The following is a 19069-nucleotide window of genomic DNA, read 5'->3' on the forward strand; positions in this document are numbered from 1 at the left end:
CCAACCCGTGTCGTCTAATCTAACAGATGAGCTGCTGAAAAGGTTCATGGTGGTTCTGATAGGGTGGTGGTTCTGGCACACACAGCAAACCAGTTTGTTTTGTACAGGGCTGTGTAGCTGCAAACCAGTCAGGGCGTCCATGCTGACCTCTCTCCATTGCTGACGGTGGAGCAATGGATCACGGAGCAACTAGAGACCCAGGTTTCCCGAAAGATCTTTAACATCGTAACAAAGTCATTTCCATCTGTCGCACATCTTGAATTACTCCCTCAACTATGAAAATGTTACGCAATCAGTTGTCTTTGACCCATGGGGCATTACATTTGGGAGACACAAATCTATAAATTCTGACTTTGGATTGTGGACCAAAAAAAACCAAAAACAAATACACATCTTACTTTTGTTCCATTGCACAGCTGGCCTCACACTCATCATGTTGAAGTAGGGGCTGTAGTAACCCTGGTGCCTGACAGATGCTGCAATCTAGTGGTGACTCAAGCAAAATGCACAAAACTACAACACTTTCGGTTCTGTCAATGACTGCATAAAGTCTCGGCTGCGGGTCAAATTACATTTCAGGACCATTTTGTTTTTTTGTACACCGTCAACACAAAGACACTTCACAGAATTAACCTCGACTTCAAAGCCCGGCTGCTTCACATGAAACCGAACACTTACAGCGAAAACACAACACGTAACTTTTCATGACTTTATTTTTTTAAAATGGCTTCCAATACATGATGGAGAATTACATTTTATGCTGCGGCTACATCTCTCACACTTCGTAGTATGTTCAGTGGACTTCTTCCATATTAAAGAGAATACTATTTCCCTGATCAAGGCAATCCCAATTCCTCCACATACAGAGTTACCAGTTTATCAACGTGCACCCGTGAGGTATGAACAAAACAAATGGCTTGCGGTGAATCGTCTCTTTGACAAGCTAATGACGTTTTTTAATTTGCACTGCGAGATAGAGCTGAGCCGTCTGTGACGAACTCGAGGCTGTTGTTAGTTGTGCAGATGTGTTAGGAGTGGATTATTGTATGTGTATCTAATAGACTAAGTCAGGGCTGGTTCTTTGTAGCACTTTAAGTACAGGAGAAATACAGTGACTTGGTCTCATGTAAACTTTAGAAAGGCAACAAAAGACACAATATCTCCTACAGAATTAAAGAGGAACCCGTCAGAAACCGGACAAGGCCAGTTACTGAGGCGGTATGAGACTGGGCTCTCAAACAATGATGAGCAGAATGCTTTAGTAAATTCAAGTAATATTCTTGGTGTTTTAAGCTAAACTTTTACTATTTTAAACCCTTCTGAACTTGTCAATGAGCTGATAGAAGGGCGTGAAGTGTACATTCGGGAGAAGATCCATGAGACAGTGACATAATCTAAATATTGACTGATTTATTGACATGCTGTGGCCTTTTAACATTTCAATTTGAACAAGAGTGTAAAGTGTAAAGATAAAGCTGGTGGCAAATAAGAAGATTCTGGTTTTGTTCTGATGGAATTGATGGCGGTGGTGCAGCATTTTAAACCAAGAATGAAACAGTGAACTCCACAGTACACCTCCTATATGTCAGTGTATCCTCTGAACAGCGTCCTTCTCTCCATCCGTCACTGGTTTGCCTTCTCACAAAACAGATGAGATGGAAGAAAAACTAAAGCACCAAAGAAATCCTCATGCGTGCTCACCGTTATACCTGTCAAGTAAACTTCTATTAGGTAAACTTGTAAAAATGTATCAATGAAAAGGAATGGAAACAAGTTCAGCAGCTTTAGAATTAAAACCCTGGCGAGTGGGGAAGAGTGAAGAGGCTGTGAAGCACTTGGAAAGCCTGCGATTGTCTCCTCTGGAACGCCGAAGGAACTTTTAAGAAAACTAGAAGGCATCCCAAATGTTGCATTCCTCTTCATCTTGCTTTGCTCCACCCATTTTCCTGTCCTGACCCTAGTGTCATGGAAGACCCTCGCCCCTCTGATTTTGAAATGAAGGCCAGGAGTTCAGGAGCAGTCCTGATCTGAATACACTCACACTGGTCCCCTCCCCGTTCTCCTCCAGATCTCCTCCTCCCTCCATCCCTCTCTGAGACTGAAGTGCATGTCGAAGCTTTCAGGTAGAAGACTAGCGCTTTGCTTTGGCTTCTTCCGCTTCTTTATCTGATGAAACAAAAAACAGAATAGTGTCAGGTGGCAATGAAGGCTACAGCCAAGGGCCCACTGGTACATACGTTCTGAACCTCCGCAAAAGTAAATAACTACATTTAATAGTTTCCAGTAAGAGCCAATATTAGCTGGTAGGCTAGAATGGCGTGACACTGGAAAATGGCCGGCTAACTGACAAATCTTCAAACCACAGAGTAAATCATGTATTCATGATTCGTAGCTTTTTGAGCAGAGCACAAACGTTATTTGTCGAATAAAAGCACAGTAAAAGCCACAGAAAGAAATTTGATAACTTTAACCCATTCAGACCAGATCACGCATCTGTGCGTGTTTACCTTTAAGACCGGATCACGCATCTATGCGTAGTTACCATAGAGTGCCGAAGTCCCGCCCCTCTACTTCCGGGTTATGGGACCTATCTTTCGAAAAAATATGAACGGCAGTCTATGGTGAGATCATAATTATTTTTTGGTCCCGATCGAATTGTGGCATGAATTTCACATATGATGTATGTGAATTTAAAAGATAATTTTTCACGTCAAGAGATAAATTATTTGACGTAAATAAGCTGAACAACATTAGGTTTTGTATGAGATCGCTTAGTGAACTACATCTCTCTAGAGATCCCTAGAGAACTACGGCTGTCTCCTTGTTGAGCTTTACCGTCTTCTTCCAGGACGAAGGCAGAAGCATCAAACGAGGTGAAAATCATTATAAATCGGGTCATGTCGAGAGCTGTAGTTACACGAAGGGAGTTTTGGTCGGTTCTGTACGCGCCAGCATGCGGGACTTGTAGTTTGTTTAATTACGTATTTTCCATAGCGTTTTACTGAACTATCGTGCGACAAACTGTGACATTCTTGACATGTAAAAACATTTTTTATTCTGAAAAACAACATATGTATAATCCAAGGCACAAGTCGATCGGGACCAGAAAATAATTTATCTTTCGCCATAGACTGCCGTTCATATTTTTTCGAAAGATAGGTCCCATAACCCGGAAGTAGAGGGGGCGGGACTTCGGCTCTCTATTAAGGCCGGCAAACGCGTCTGTGTCATTTTGAGCGTTGTCGTCTTTTTCGAGGCACATGGCCAATTATATGCACTGTGATTGGCTGAAATATTCTTGGGGTGAGTGACAGAGATGCTTAGGGATTTTTTTTTTTAAACTCATGTGACTAATAAAACGCTTTGTGATTGGTCGAAATAAGCCTACACGTGGAGTATGTTTTGATCGAAAATTTTAAACACCGTGCTAGCGATCCATCATGGCTGACTCAAGTGAAGGAAGTGATATTGACGAAGTAATTGAAAAAATAGATCTTTACTGATTTTCAAAATTTTCTGAGTTTATTGATTTTTTAAAAAAACGCATTTGAAGATTATGCCCTAGCAAGTCAGTCAAGTTGAAAGCCAAAGAAGTAAGCTGTCAAATGCTTTTTATCTCATGTTTTTATCTGCTACAGAGCCTGAGAAATTAAGGTTTAAGTGTTGACATATTCTGAAAAACCTCAGGTTTTGAGAGGGGGTTTACAGAAGAGTGTTTAGGCCTGAATGGGTTAAACAACACGCATCAAGTAGAGGTTTGTAGAGCGAACTTTCTGCGTTAATGACCGATGAAGTCAGAAGGGATATCTGCTGTTGTGTGTACCGAGGGGCGTTTTCAACTGTTTCTCACCTTTCCTGAGTTCATCTCTCTTCTTGGCAGCTTCCTCCCTCTGTTTCTTGATGATGGCCAGTCTGGCCAGGTCAGCTCTGGCCTGCTCAGTCTTTCCCTCCAGATGCAGCTTCATGTAGCGTTCCTTCGACTTCTGCTTCTCGATCTCCTCCCTGACAGAGAAACGTGGAACATTTATTGATTAAAATAAGAAAACTACTTGGTGCCTGCAAATAGGTGAAAAAATCAGTGCATTACTCTTTAAAAAGTAATACAAATACACACACCGTCTTCCAGAATGACACCCACCTCTCTCTGCGAGACAGCTCTTTGGGGGCGTTGACGTCTAACTCAGCCACCTTCTTGTTTTTCTGAGACACGCGGTTGGGATTCTCAATCTCTATGAGTCCCTCCACTCCACTCCTCTTTTTGGACTGTGTGCAAAATAGAAAAAATAAACTAATACACTTTCTGTTTATGCCCAGTGTGTCACTTTTTTGTGTGTTCTGCTCGTTTCCTGACAACTGGCCAAACGTAAATTAGCAGTGAATCCCCATATTCACTGCTGATACGATTATGTTCAAGAAATAAATTAAATTTTGCATGATCAGACAGCAAAAGTAAATCTAGATTACATTAAGGCTGGAGAGATGCAAGAACTTTAGAATAATGGAGTGTGTAACACATCCAATAGGCAGAGATGTCAATCTCTCAAGAGTGGCATCAGACTGGTCCATTATCTGGTCTGTTTTATTGAATGACAAAAACGCTTCCTGTAGTGCTCACATGTGCACAACTGCTTCCGATTATTCAGAATTTCAGAGGATATAGGGGAGATTAAGGTGTGCACTCCTTTAAAAAGAATAATACAACCAGCTGCACGGAACGTTCACCTTAAGAGTAGTAATTTATCGCTTTGAATGGAGATACAATGGGCTCACTCACGTCAGACTCGTCATCGCTGCTGCTGTCCTCTTCAGAACCTGATGAGCTCCCCTTCTCTGCGCCTTCATTTGCTTCCTGTCAAAAATACACACACACAGTCACACCACCACTACAGCTGGTAGGAACGCGACTCCATACACGCCGTCCAAGTCTTTCACTCACCATCTCTCTCTGGGCTTTCATCTGTCGGTCAATCTCCTCTGGGTTGCTGAACTGCTTCCCTCGGCCCTTGTGTCCCTTCTTCCCTGCAACACAATAATAATAATACGGCAGCGTTGTCACTAACAAATAAGCTATACCACGCTGTTTTGGAAGTCTGTGATTGTATGAGCTACCGCATTTACTAATTTTTTTATTCAATACAGTAGGAGGCATTAAGGATTGTGCTATGTCGCAGGCAGGGGTTGCACACAAATGAGAGAACCACTGCATGATATCATATACAGCACTATAAATAGCCTGGACCAGATCATCATCATTATTATTATCATCTCATCTTATATAACAGTCCTGCACTACATCTACATGAAGATTATACTATTCATTATTTGTTTAAAATAACAGACAGCTGTTGACGCAACATTGTTTTCATTGTAGAGGCTGTGGTTTGTAGTGCTATTTAACTGTATTGTGTTGTAGCTACACGTTTCTAATATTTTGACAACCCAGTTTTAGTCAGTGGGCTAGGCTAAACAACAGAAACGCAATCCAGTTTAACATCACCACAAACGACACCCTACAAAATGATCACACAGTTGAATTAGCTCCTTTTTACATAAACTAAACATTATAACAGTCATCAAGGAAGGGGTTTAGTGCAGGATTGTTATATCGGTATGCATCAGTATTCACTAGTGTACCTAACGAACTGGCCAGTGAGTGTATCTCAGTCTGTTGTGGGAACAAGATCACAGGTTTTGTGTAGTGAGTCACACTGACGTTCATTGAGGGCCAGCTGCCTTCACCGGCAAATGTCATTGTCAGTGAGTGTTACAGGGGATTACAGGAAAAAGAGACAAGACACGTTGATAGGGAATACTGTGTCAAACCCTTTGTGGTTATATCTGACAATACCAACGAGATCAATTTACCACGAATAACTGGGAATACATTTGCTAAAGTGAGCCGGCGCCGTCTCCTGTCCACATGGTACTAGCGGTTGAACCCAACTACAATATAAAATGGATATTAACAGACGTGTTAAACGTATAGCTAGCAGCTGTGCTCCTTTGAAATTATTTTTAACAGGGCTGAGTCCGCCTACGGTGTGTTTCCTGAATCTCTTATACCGGCAAATTAACACTGAGCTAACCACTTAGCATGCTAACAGCTAAACATGTGAGATTTCAACGGGAATTCGTGCTACTGATGCTAACAATCGGCTAGCTAGAATTAGCTCTCTAAAAAGGCGAGCGCTATGTCAATTTTAATGTTAATACTTACCACCACGAGGCATTATTACAAGTGAGGTTAGTACAGACAAAGTCCACTGCGGTGTCGCGGGAAGGTAAGTGAGTTTAACGGGTAAAGCCGGCGATGTAAAGTGCTGGAAGAAAGGCTAGAAAGTACTTCGTCTCTCCCGCTGTTGAAAAGCACAAACGTCGACAGACGCCTGAAGTCACTCACCGAAACATGCGCATGCGCAGCGGGACTATTTAACCAATCGTTGCATTGAGTATTTTAATGAATCGAGCATACTCTGATGAATAAAACACCTTTCCATAATAAGCCATGCGTGTATTAAGGGGACTGTGCTATGGTTTTTGGTAACTGGACAATATATTATCTAGGCTACGGTATGATAAAGTTTTGTGGGCTTATAAAAATATTGTAATTCGCAACTACACTTCATGCGGGACTGAAGTTTGAGCAGTACATTACAGAGTTGAGAATGCTACTGTGTATTATCATTATCAGCATCATAGCACAAGATCAATTCTATCCTGGTTGGTAAAAAAATAAAGCAAAGTATCAATGTTAAACAATTATACGGTGTATGTTTTACTAGAAATTTGACAAATTATTTGCTCAAAATCATGTTCAACCATATTGATTCATGTGTAAAAACTACAAATATCTTTTCAAGTATTTTTTGATAAGCATATGTTCACAAGGTCAATATTATTTAAAACAAACAAACAAAAAAAAAACACTTGGACTATCTTTGCAAATATTAATCCAATAAGTGATTATGGTCATTAATTATAACACAATACAAATAACAACGTTCATACAATCAACTTTATTTTTTAACAGTAAATAACAGTAAATAGAAAAGATAATAATTAAAAGACAGTGTCAGCTTTTACATGACATTTATAAGTAAACTATAGATAATAGGCTGAACAAAGATGTTCAAAGTTGATTCAAGTTTTTGGTCAAATGTTCAAAAAGTAATGAATCTAATTCACCCGTTACTAATATATAAAGGCTGCAACCTCAAACATAACAAAAAAGTATGAGGTTTTATTTATTTATTTTTTACATCAACAAATCTGTTTACAAAAAAGCTAATTCCACACTTCTCAGGATGGAGACATCAGATTAAATCTGTCATTTTTTCCTTCGATGTTGAGTCTTTATGTCTTCCACTTCTTTCTCTATCAGATGGTACTCTACTGTAGTCTCTGTCAGCTTTAAGAAAGAGATTAAACATTGTCATTCAACTGCTTTGGTAACAAATTCAATCGCATAATATTAACCTGTTAGGTGAGAGTATGACTAAAATACACTGAGCAACCTTTCATAACAAAGTCAAGCAATGTTAGACATGGACTAAGGATAATGTAAGCATTGTCCCTTTTATACTACATTAGTCTGAGTGAGTTTAAATAAACTTTACTTGAAACTGATACAGAGAAAGATACTCATGTCTCACCATGTCCAGGAGAACTTCAATCTTCAGTTTTAACAGATTATTCTCCTCCTCCAGCTGGATATTTCTCTTCTTAAGCCGCTGCAATTCCCTTCCAGATGCATTTCCGCTGGATTCTGGTAACACATGTTGAGAAAAAAACGCAAAATTTGTGCTGTGTTGGCCACTCAGGGACGGAATAATCCAGCACACATACAACTGCATACATTTGTATTAAAGAGTTAAAAAGTCCTTACCTGTTATCCACTGTCCATCTTCAAATTTCCAGCTCTGGCCTCCAATGTTCATCCCAGGAGGTCCATAATCAAGGCCCAGCTCTAGTTCTCTTGTTGAACGATCCAACTACAAGAGATGGCAAGGGACAATCAATAGAGCAGTCTGCATATACAGGCGATGATCAGTACTAACTCAAATGATGTTATACCATAGCCTTTGTTGCACAAGTAAGTTAAAACATGTTCTTTAATTTGTTGTTCTTCTGTGTATGATCTGAGTGACATGCATGAGTGACAGGTTAAATAAGTGAAAAGCAAAATATTGACTTTATTTGCCTTTAGAAATCTGTGCACTTCAGAGGAGCTTTGTCTTTGATTTACAGTAACCCTGCCAAACCTTATCTATCTATCTATCTATCTATCTATCTATCTATTTATTTTTCTATCAAAGGTAAATAGGTTTCTTAACTCACCGTGTGAAGGCTGGAAAGAGATGCAGATTTACGAGGAGGGGTCTTCTTAGGACTGAATGTGTTTCCAAAGAGCGGCATCTTCAGCGACTTTTTAAGATCCTGTATTAGAAATTGCACATCAGCGGTAGTTAGTATGTTTTTAATAACCCTAGCTCTGACGTTGCTACAGTCTGTTGTTTATAGTTGCTAACGGTACGCTACCGAGCTAATGCTAGGTGGCTAACTCTCGCTAGTTACTCGAATTATTAATTACCTGACAGTTAATTGAAACTTTCGACAGCCTCTCAGATGGGTTAGTAGTTGTTGTGTCACTGAAAATATGTAGCTAACATATTTACCTCCATAAAGACTATTTTTTTTAATACTCAAAGCCGAGGTTGAAAGTCTTTCTCTCTTCAAACATGCTTGCTACTGCGCAAGTGTGAATGTTCCATTCGTCCGAAAACAGACAAATCTAGGTAATGTTTTATGACTTCACTACAAACTCTTCCTGGGAAGAAGTCCAACATGAAATTTATAAAGTAATTTAAGATGTAACTAAATGATTGAATGCTTTATTTAGGATGCCGGTTGCATGTTATAAAAGTCACTCAAATTAGGATGGCATAAACACCCCTATGTTGGAATAGTAATGGAACCATTCACATAACGTAACGGTATCTCCATGGTGATATTTGCACGCATTGGTTTTACTGTGTTTATTGTGATTAATTCATGAAAATAACTATTTCGGGTTAATGTAAACCGTCATTAGAGGCAATATAATGGAAAGAAATACAAATCATAATTTAGCATTCTACCTAAAAAGTTTATGTACGTGTGTAGTCCGGATATAAATTACAGCGACCCCTCCCTCTTGTCATACAGCCCCAGTGGCCTAATGGATAAGGCACTGGCCTCCTAAGCCAGGGATTGTGGGTTCGAGTCCCATCTGGGGTGGTTGCTTTTTTTCCCACCCTGTGTCAAGAGAAAGCGACACTTCTGAATGATCTTTAGAGTAGCAAAGAAATAGAGACGTCGCCGGATGATCACACTCACCTGCAAACACTCGCAGGACATCTACGGCTGACATGAACAAACACAGCATCAGCTTGTGCGCACTGCTCAGCAGTCTGTCTCTATTAGTGCGGTCCATGGATGGATTAAAGAGAACGACTGTTAAAGTGCGAAATTACAGTGAGTAATTTTACTGTGGCGTTGTTTGTAATGTAAGTTAAGGTTTATAATGTCACTTTTCTTCTGTTTCGATCTATTTTATACATGTTTCTATAAACTTTTTGTTTTTGTTTTTTTCCTTTTTTGAAACGAAATACCACATTTATTTAATATATACATATATATATATATAACAAATTATCTATTGTATTCAAACAGTTTTGCGTTTTTATGTTAACTAATGTTTACTGGGATCACATCTTGTATGTAGGTCCTTGTATGATCAAATGTATGCATGCAGTAGTGCAAAATTTGTTTCAATTTATGCCTGTATGTCTAAGGTACTAAACTAATAGATTGTGAGCTAGTGCATAATATTATATTATGATAACAACCAGTTCAGTAACACATAATACATTGTAAAAAAAAAGAAAAGAAAAAAGCTGCATTATCCTGTAGTTTATTCCATTGGTGTCATGACATTATCTTACATAATGTGTGTTATCTAACCTTAGCCCTGTCCCTCTTTCTACAATGGTAGAGCTCCAAGAGGCCACTGTTCACTGGGATGCTGCCCAGAAAAGTGTGATCCTGAAGGAGGGGGTGATGGAGAGAGACGGGGGAGCCTACGGTTACTTCAATGACACCCTGTTCCTCACGGGATGGGGCGTCCTGGAGATCAGTGCAGGTTATGGAGGGATCGTGCAGGAGGATGAGACCACCTTCTTCCTGGCTGGCTACCTTGAGGGTTACCTCACTGCTGGGTGAGTGGTGCGTTTGAGGGAAACTATTTTGCACAAAGTTTCTTAGTTGGAGAGTTGGTCTGCAGTTCAACTTAAGTGATCAGAAAACCACACACAATATACCCAGTCAGCAGTTAGTGCATAGGAGAAAGAGTACTTTACACTCTTTCTCATCCATGCAACTATCCAGACAGTCATGTGGCAGCAGTGCAATGTATGAAATCATAAAGATACAGGCCAGGAGCTTTACTTGATGTTCACATCAGAATACTCACTAAAACCGAACAGCTGATGGCTGGAGGACGTGGGCCCATCTGATGCATTTCAGTTCCTGCTGAGACAGACAGATGGTAGGCTCAAAATTTGGCAAATTTGATATCAACAACATTAAACCGTGGACCCAACCCGCCTTTTGTCAACAGTCCAGGGTGCTGCTTGGCACATTAAACTTGTGGTTTGAAGGCCACAGCCTGTCAAAGTATTGCCACTGACCAAGTGCACCTCTTTATGACCACAGTTCACTTGTAGTGTCTTCTTCCAGTATGATAATGCACTGGGTCAACGCTAACACCACCTTCGGGATTTGCTAGAATGGGAGAAAGGCAGCATTAGTGTGTAACTGACAGATCTGCATACATTAATCTGGAAAGGGAGGTCTCTGTTTTCTTGTGGTGTGTTTGCCATCAAGACAGGTCTAGGTATAAAAGTAGAATGTGTGGGAAAATGCCTTCTTCATAGTATTGCAGTAACACATCTTTTATATGCTAACATATTATAAATGCCAAGAAACATTAACTGCATTAGCTTATCCACTCCATCTCTGATTGCAAATGAGAGTGGCAGAGTATCTGTAACAAGTGGGCTATGTTTACACAGGAAAGACGCAAAGGAAGCAATTTAATCTCCTCTGTTCTTATTCATTCTCCACTGCAGACAGATGTTCAGTCATTTCTCCAACATGTACCCTCAGCTGATAAAGGATGAGAAGGCTTTGAATCCCTTGAAAAACTTTTTGAGGTATGGTCAGTAACACGGATGCTAACAGAAATCAGTCTGATAATTTGTATTTTGTCTTAAAATACCACTGGTTCCTCTCTGCAGCAAAAAATAAATAAAATAGCAAGTGAAAGTTGCAAGGAAGGAGAAATGTAATCGAGAGATTTTTGATATATAAATAAATCAAGGTTGCATTTATAGTTGTATTTTAATTTCATACCAAACTATAAATATTAAGATATTCCGAATGAACTATTGTCAGGTGTCATAATTGTCAAATATCTTCAATAAAATCTGCAGCAAACAGGACCTGTGGGCCAGAGAGCAGGTGAAACGAAGACGCAACAGCGACCCCTTGTGGAGGCACCTGGGGCTGATCCTGGCCCAGCTCGATGGACTCCACGCAGGGGCCGCACAGTGGGCCAAAAGCAAACACAGAGAGGTGTGTGTGTGCTGGAGATTAGTTGTCAGACTTGTGACAGTATCATTTCATTTATCTCTGCCTCCTCCTCTTCCCTTCCTGCCCCAGCCTCTGTCAGCGTTTGCGGTCCAGTTCCTGAATGGTGTTGGCGACCTCTTGGACCTCGTCCCAGCCCTGACACCTCGCTCCAACTCCTCCACAGGGCCTGGCGCTTTCAGGATGCCAGGAATGGGCCACTGCACTGCTCTCATAAAGGTTAGGCCAAGCGCAGTTGGCTCAAGCTGTGAAGAAGCACTTGGGAAACCTCAGCGTAGGCCTAATTGGTTTTATGGTCCCTGTGTGTGGCTTTTCTTCTTCCTCTAAATGAGTCAATGAGTGTAAAAAGGCCATTGAAAGGGGGATATTTCCTCTTCCACCTCGAACCATTGAAGGAACATAAACAGAGTTCAAATGGAAGTGAGGCAACTGAGTGATGCAGTGTAATCAGAAAACAAGGACTATTGAATTTTAAGTAATGCGATTTTAATGGCGCTACTTATTCCTTTAGCTGCCTTTAGTTTAAACGTTTTTTTGTAACTGTTACTACAATTCAGTGTTGAATCTTTTTCTGTGTAAGTAAGTAAGTAAAATATCTTGCAAATCTACAAAAGTCATGCATTGCTTTACAAGAAAGATACTTAATCTTAAGAATAAAAAAGGACTCTAATTGGGAGCAATGCAAAATTATACACAGTAGGGTATTTTGCTGCCTTTTAGAAGAATCCACAGCTGTGGTGCTACAGCCTCAAAAGCTTGATTACTCTTGGTCCTTCAGTGAGTGTGAGGGACAGACAATAAAGTTACAATACTAGAACTAATGGTGAAGATCAACCACAGAGCTGACTATGGTAGTACTGGGTACTTAAGTCTGGTAACACCATTTGGCTTTCATTATGGGGAGTGTTTCAACTGATGCAGAGAGAAAAATACCTCTGTATGCAACTAATCAGAGCCATTTAGTTGAAAACAAATTCATCTCAGTGGCACTAAGATGGCATGTCTGAGTTTCTGTTACTCTTCCGTCCATCACCGCATAAAGCTCACCCATGAGATTTGATTTGCCTGGTAGATCTTTGTCGGAGCATAATAATTTGCAACAGAGCGATCCCAGACTGATTTACTATTGTATGTTAGTAGTAATAGTTAATAGTTAATCAGATTAAGGCATATAACAGCATCTCTAACACCCCAGACTGTTGGTTCCAGTTTACTAATTGTCCTTGATGGAAAAACAAGGATCTAAAGAGCTGCTTAACATGTGTATTGAATGACAAGGACTGACTATAAGGCTGGTTAGAAAGAGTAGCAGAATAAAGGAATTTCAGATGCAACAATAAGGGGCCCAGAACTTCACCCTGTGGGACACCACAAGACTGTGGTTTTGTATCAGACACCAAGTGTAAAATAGAGACTGTGAAACTTCTGAAACTAAGATAAGATGAAAACCAGTCTAATGTACCTCATGTCAGAATAATCCCTTAATAAGGTTATGATATGGCAATACCAAGCTCAAGTTCAGTTAACACAAAACATGCATCAGAGAACAGTAAAAAGTAATTTGAAAACCTCAGAAGAGCATTCACTGGAGCGCCTTTCCCAAAGACAAAGAGCATAGATACTATAACGAGTTGAAAACACTTCATCAAACACTACCTGAACATCTCTCACTGCAAACCATTTTCTTCTTTCACTTCGTCTAAGGTGCTGCCAGGCTTTGAGAACCTGCTGTTTGGCCATTCCAGCTGGTATACCTATGCAGCCACCATGCGCATCTACAAACACTGGGACTTCAAGGTGTCTGATGTACACACAGCCACTGGAAAGATGTCATTCAGTAGCTACCCTGGTACACACACTAACAATATATCACATACAGTATATACAGCTACACACGGCTGTATCTTTTCTTTTAAGATACTCAGAGAACTTAGATGCCAAAACAGTTATAGAGCTCGTAGATGGAGGGGCATTTTCAGAAATATGACCTCAGTTTTTAGCAGCATTAAGTTTGCTCAGTAAATCACAGCTTTCTTGTAAAAGCCCTGAGCTGAGGTGAACTGCTTGCCCTTAATCCACACGGTTTCATTTTCATCCGGGAAAACAGAACCACTGACATACAGGACTTAATCCAAATCCTCAATGAACATTCTCTGTTCAACGTAATTCCCCTGCTAAGTATACAGCTCAGGCAGAAATAAGGAAAACTCTGTGTATGTACATCCAAACCTAGACACGATGAAATGTTTCCCCTCACTGGCAGGTCATGGGAGGCTGAGTAATATTGTGACCAAAGATTTGTCAAGTGGTATGGGCCATAAAAATCCTCTTATGGGCTCCATTGCTATCAGAACACAAGTGGTTTTAAGGCACTATTTTTAGAGCCCGGCAGGCCAAGGATATCGCTTCACTGTGTTAAAATGAACAGATGAAATACGCTGCCGCCTGTGGAGGTGATTTTCTGAAACCCCAGCACTACAGTCTTCTTTAAGCGGCTTTCTCCCTGACAATGGCAAACAGATACAGAGCAACATTAGCATGCATTTGGAGCCGGGTGGTCATTGTCACCATATGTTGTTTGGCCCAGATAATGTACTCCTGCAACTGTGCTGCTATAAATATGGTGAAGCCGAAATATCCATATAGCTTGACACTGTGGAGTCTGTTCATAATTCTCTGTGGGTTCATTGCTATACCATGATATTTGAGTGAACCCTTGAGTGAAATTCTGTTATTTCATACCTTTTAATGTGATAACTTATTGGTTATAGTTGCTTTAACTGAGTAATAATTAGCAAATGCAGTTTAAGAGTACAGGTCACACAATTCTAGGGGCAACAAAACATTTTAAGAAATGAGTTTGGCCATAATTTGCCTTTTCCTATCATTCTGTCAGCAACCTGATCTGATTTGATGCTGCGCACAGGACGAGACTGTGAAAAGCAGGAGGCTCCTCATCTAACAGATCACTGTGACTGCTCCTTTTTGTTATAATTCAAACTGATCTGTCATAAAGAGACAAAACGGACTGTTTGTATGCACATACTATATTTAATGAACAGCAGTGGCTCAACTCAACTCAACTCTTGTTTTGCCTCTTAAATACACTAACGTGATGCTGCAGCAGCAGGAAGTGTTCAGTTTGCATTAGCTGTCTAATGGCCATTTAGCATTCTGCATTCATATCCAGATATCTGTTCATTGAGATTACATTAGCAGGAACTCAGTACGGCATTTTTCCGTGGAATGTCACCATAGACATAGAGTTTCGAAATGATGGAAATTTATATTGCAGTCTTCAAGATGTCCGCTTCAAGTTAGTTTAGCAGAAGTAAATAATGACAGTAAATGTACTTCCGTATCAAAAGTTAACGCAATCACCAAAACACCTCTATCACATAGGTATATACTATATATATTCAATACTTTATTAATGTTATTGAAGCATTGGCATAAAAGCAGTATTTCAATTGTGTACCTGTTTAGAGTAGAGCAACAACTATGCATACTCCTTTTTAATTTGATCTATGGATATGCATCATTGTATCGCTGATAAAATGCCACAATGTAAAAGAACACTGGTGCATAAAATACGATGAAAATACTCAATTCGTACATGTACCTCCAAATTATTGTATTCCAGTGAACATTTGTCTAAGCTGTGGATTGAATGACTGGTCTCATCACAGCCCATGTTTACTTCTCCCACACCTATTTCCCTTTTAATATTTTTGCTGATCACTGCCTTCTAGCTTCTGTTTGATCACCATTTCTTCCTCCTCTCCTCCCTTCTCTTTCTCCACCAGGCTTTCTCATGTCTCTGGATGACTTCTACCTGCTTGGGAGTGGCCTGCTAATGACTCAAACCTCCATCGGTGTCTTCAATGTCTCTCTGTTCTCTCACCTCAGCCCTCACAGCCTGCTGGCCTGGCAAAGAGTCCGTTTGGCCAACAGTCTGGCGCACAATGGAGAGGAGTGGGCACATGTTTTCTCCAAATACAACTCAGGTGAGATCCTAATGATCTGAGTTAAGACACAGAGGTGAGGTGATCAGAGTATCTGAGAATCTCTTTGCCCACTTTTTAAATAACTATATAAGGATTCACCAACAGGTTACTGTGATGCATTTTTGGCTTGAGAAATAAAGCTGTGCATGTAAAAATGTACACAAATCTCCATGGAGATTTAGCAGAATGTCAAACAGTCCATGCTTCTCATTACACACAACACTTGTGTGTTAATTGGGAAGCTGCTTTGATCTTTCACGTCACGTTGCCATGGGAGGGCCAGAGGAGAACAGGACAGGGTGTTCTTGAGACTGACACTCCTCTCATCACCCAACAGACTCTGCTCTCATATCCACCATCCTGCCAAGCTGTTGCCATGGCCTGTAGGCAAGAGCCATTATCATTGCCTTCATTTCATTTAGGTAGGGTTAGTCTGTGCAAGAAACTTCTTCCACTAGATTCAAATCCCTCAGGCGCATGCAAGACTGTACATGTTATTGTTCCTGTGCCAGTCATATGCTTAGAGTTAGAAGAGTTACACTGATGATGTGTTTCACAGTTTTGGTCTTTTAGTAGATAAAACTACCATAGCAGTGGCTGTTGCGTTTTGTTCTGATGATGGTGCTAGATGCCATACGAAGATCAGTGATATCTGCATGAAACATCTCGGCAATTCATCCATTGAGATGTTGTGTTGGTTATCTTATTACAATGGAATGTTCTGTTGAGAAACCATGGATCCCAGCATTCACAGCACTTCATGACAACAAAACAATATGCCCCACGCACTGTAAAAACTGCTCAGGTACGGCTCATGAATCATGATAAAGATTTAGCATTCCCAGGTTACCCCAGACCAAGCCACCAACAAAGGTTCCACCTTTCAAACCCAAGAGTAAAAAAAAAGAATCCATTGCCAGTGTCAAGGTGCCAGACACAATGCCCATGTCTCAATGGGCCAAAGCTGTTTTGGCAACACTAGGGGGGCCTACACAATAAGGCAGATGGTTTTAATGTTGTGTCTGATTGGTGTAGGTACAGTGATCAACCACAACAATAAAACATTGACATCCGAAGTGAATAGCATTGATTATCTTGTTACAATGGAACATTCCATTGGGAAACATTTGTTCCTCGTGTTCATGTGGATGATACATACCACAAAAACATCTACCATCTCAACACACTGTAAAAATTACTCAGGAAATTCTTAAGGAACACAACAAAGAAGAAGAGGGTGTGTACCAGACCACAGTCTGACTGACCCAGAGTAAGCAAGATCCACGGAGACCCCACCTTATTACCTCAAGGACCTTAAGGATCCATTGCCAAAGTCCCGGTGCCAGATATTGCAGGACATCCTCTGAGCTCTCACGTTGGTGCCTCAATGCGTCATAGCTATGGCAGATCACAAGATGAAAGTCACTAAAAATTATCTTCTGTGGACCATGAAGGTCTGTACCAAATTTTAAAGCAATCCATCAAGTAGTGGTTGAGATATTTTACTCTGGACCAAAATGGTGGACCAACCAAGTGACTTGGTCACAACACTGTCAACCTAAGAGCCTTATAGTAACCTGGTTAAACCCCATTTCTTAAAGCTTAAGAAGTCAAACTTTCTCTGCTGCCCAAGCAATCTTGAGAGTGCAAGCATGGAGAGTTTAGACAATGATCCCTGCTTGCAAAGTAGTATCATTCCATGGTGATGAAACTGCAAGCAATCACAATTACAAGCTCCTCAAAATCCTCACTGTGGGGGTTTGCCTATCTCAATCATCTGTGAGATGAGAAAGAGAAATCATAGACTTCTCTATTTCAGGCACATATAACAGTCAGTACATGGTGGTGGACCTGAGCAGGATTTCTCTGGGTCACAGCATCAGGAATGGAGCTCTGACTGTTGTTGAGCAGATTCCAGAGAAGGTGATGCATTCGGATCAGACTGAAGCTTTACGCAGAGGTAAGAAACCACATATCTTTATTTATTTGACTGTAGGTTTACTCCAGAATGGCTGGTAATAGTGTTCTTGGACAACTTCTGACAACCTTTAATGTGCTACATTTGGCAGGTTACTGGCCATCCTACAACATACCGTTTCATATTGAAATCTACAACCTGAGTGGATACAGTGTGATGTGGAAGAGATACGGAGAAGACTTCTCCTATGATCTCTGTCCCCGAGCTAAAATCCTCCGCAGGGACCAGGGCAAGGTGTCCGACCTCAGCTCCCTCAAACACATGATGAGATACAACAGTAGGTGTAACAACAACTCCAGCATTCGTCATACTTTTTTATCCTGTTCTGAAGTCAACTGGCTTCAGATATGTGACAGAAAACACAAACAAATCATTCAAGATTATTTCAGACTATAAGCAGCATGACTAAAAGTCAGACTGGTTCTATTTCAGACTATAAGAGAGATCCCTACTCCAAGGGCCATCCCTGTAAAACCATCTGTTGCCGTAACGACCTGAGGCCAAGGAGACCACGCCCAGGAGGCTGCTATGACACTAAGGTCAGAGGAAATCATCACGAAAAGACGAAAAACTGCATTAGATTGTTTTTGTGTTGAATTAATATAACCTTTAAATATACGCATGTTGATTTCAGATGAAACTCATTAACTTGGAATTGTTCTGCACGAAAAAATAAACTGTGAGTGAACCTTGAAGGCTTTTCCCCTCCTTTCTGCCTCATGGTGCAGGTGACGGACTACCAGATGGCTCTCCAGCTGGCCACCGAGGCAATAAATGGCCCCACGACTCAGGGGGGCCTGCGCCCATTCTCGTGGCAATCCTTCAACCTCACAACTCATCAGGGTCTCCCACACACTTACAGCTTCCCCTTCATCACCATGAGACCCACACTGTGTCAGCCCTGACAGCTACAAGGTGGAAGATGCAGTCCATCCAGGTGGAACGGCCGTGCTCTCTTGTTCAAATCAGCAGTCCTAAAATGTTCTGTCACAGCACTGGACATCCTGTTTGTGCATCTGCTATTACTCAGCACGGTGTCAAATACTGGCAACATACTGTATGATGCAAAATCATACAGTATAATAATTTGTTAAAAATATTTAATTTAAATATAAATATTAGACCTCCAATCGATTGGTACCGGTAGGTGTTAGATAGTATGACACCAGACTGACTGCAATTAAGCAGTTTGCTAACTGATTAGTATATCTTCCTAAAATGTATTTTAAAATCAGTTTGCTTGTTTGCTTTAGACACAGTGAGATGTTCATGATGGAATAAATGTTGCTTTAATCCAAGAATTTTCATCTTGGCATCTTTATGATGATGAGTTGTCATTAGGAGAACTGAATTAACATAAGGACTTTGTTTCAACAAAGGTTTGGATTTTACCCAT

The 19069-nt window shown here is 40.6% G+C and overlaps 3 protein-coding genes across 4 annotated transcripts; 1 reads left to right on the forward strand and 2 right to left on the reverse strand.

Moving 5' to 3' along the window:
* Nucleotides 1-695: 695 nt before the first annotated feature.
* On the reverse strand, nt 696-6378 carry pdap1a (pdgfa associated protein 1a). The gene is made up of 6 exons (XM_084568138.1): nt 6218-6378; nt 4937-5019; nt 4775-4849; nt 4139-4263; nt 3851-4002; nt 696-2166 (listed from the first exon to the last, which is right to left on the reverse strand). The coding sequence occupies exons 1-6, from the start codon at nt 6228-6230 to the stop codon at nt 2132-2134; spliced, it is 483 nt and encodes a 160-aa protein (XP_084424264.1). The 5' UTR covers nt 6231-6378; the 3' UTR covers nt 696-2131.
* Nucleotides 6379-7013: 635 nt separating this feature from the next.
* On the reverse strand, nt 7014-8749 carry cby1 (chibby 1, beta catenin antagonist). Of its 2 annotated transcripts, none has more exons than XM_084567625.1 (5): nt 8676-8749; nt 8338-8436; nt 7886-7991; nt 7653-7765; nt 7014-7408 (listed from the first exon to the last, which is right to left on the reverse strand). In XM_084567625.1, the coding sequence occupies exons 1-5, from the start codon at nt 8679-8681 to the stop codon at nt 7328-7330; spliced, it is 405 nt and encodes a 134-aa protein (XP_084423751.1). In that variant the 5' UTR covers nt 8682-8749; the 3' UTR covers nt 7014-7327. The 2 variants fall into 2 exon arrangements, with proteins under 2 accessions (XP_084423751.1, XP_084423752.1); XM_084567626.1 differs by having other exon boundaries at nt 8591-8732.
* Nucleotides 8750-8936: 187 nt separating this feature from the next.
* plbd1b (phospholipase B domain containing 1b) lies at nt 8937-18578 on the forward strand (the record flags this gene model as incomplete). The annotated part of the gene is made up of 11 exons (XM_084568178.1): nt 8937-9513; nt 10034-10256; nt 11169-11252; nt 11532-11673; nt 11761-11907; nt 13393-13537; nt 15495-15695; nt 17515-17655; nt 17765-17950; nt 18106-18212; nt 18402-18578. Exons 1-11 carry the CDS (start codon nt 9408-9410, stop codon nt 18576-18578), a joined length of 1659 nt encoding a protein of 552 aa, XP_084424304.1. The 5' UTR covers nt 8937-9407.
* Between the last annotated feature and the right edge of the window lie 491 nt (nt 18579-19069).

This window comes from Chelon labrosus, assembly GCF_963514085.1.
Source record: "Chelon labrosus genome assembly, chromosome: 19".
In the NCBI taxonomy this organism is placed as follows: Eukaryota; Metazoa; Chordata; class Actinopteri; order Mugiliformes; family Mugilidae; genus Chelon; species Chelon labrosus.

Coding starts and splice junctions, on each gene's coding strand:
- cby1 (XM_084567625.1), bottom strand. Junction 7,766..7,885: donor AGATGGACAGTGGATAACAG/GTAAGGACTTTT, acceptor ATGTGTTACCAG/AATCCAGCGGAAATGCATCT. Junction 7,409..7,652: donor TTGAAGTTCTCCTGGACATG/GTGAGACATGAG, acceptor TCTTTCTTAAAG/CTGACAGAGACTACAGTAGA.
- pdap1a (XM_084568138.1), bottom strand. Junction 4,264..4,774: donor GCAGCGATGACGAGTCTGAC/GTGAGTGAGCCC, acceptor TTTTGCACACAG/TCCAAAAAGAGGAGTGGAGT. Junction 2,167..3,850: donor GAGAGATGAACTCAGGAAAG/GTGAGAAACAGT, acceptor TTGTTTCATCAG/ATAAAGAAGCGGAAGAAGCC.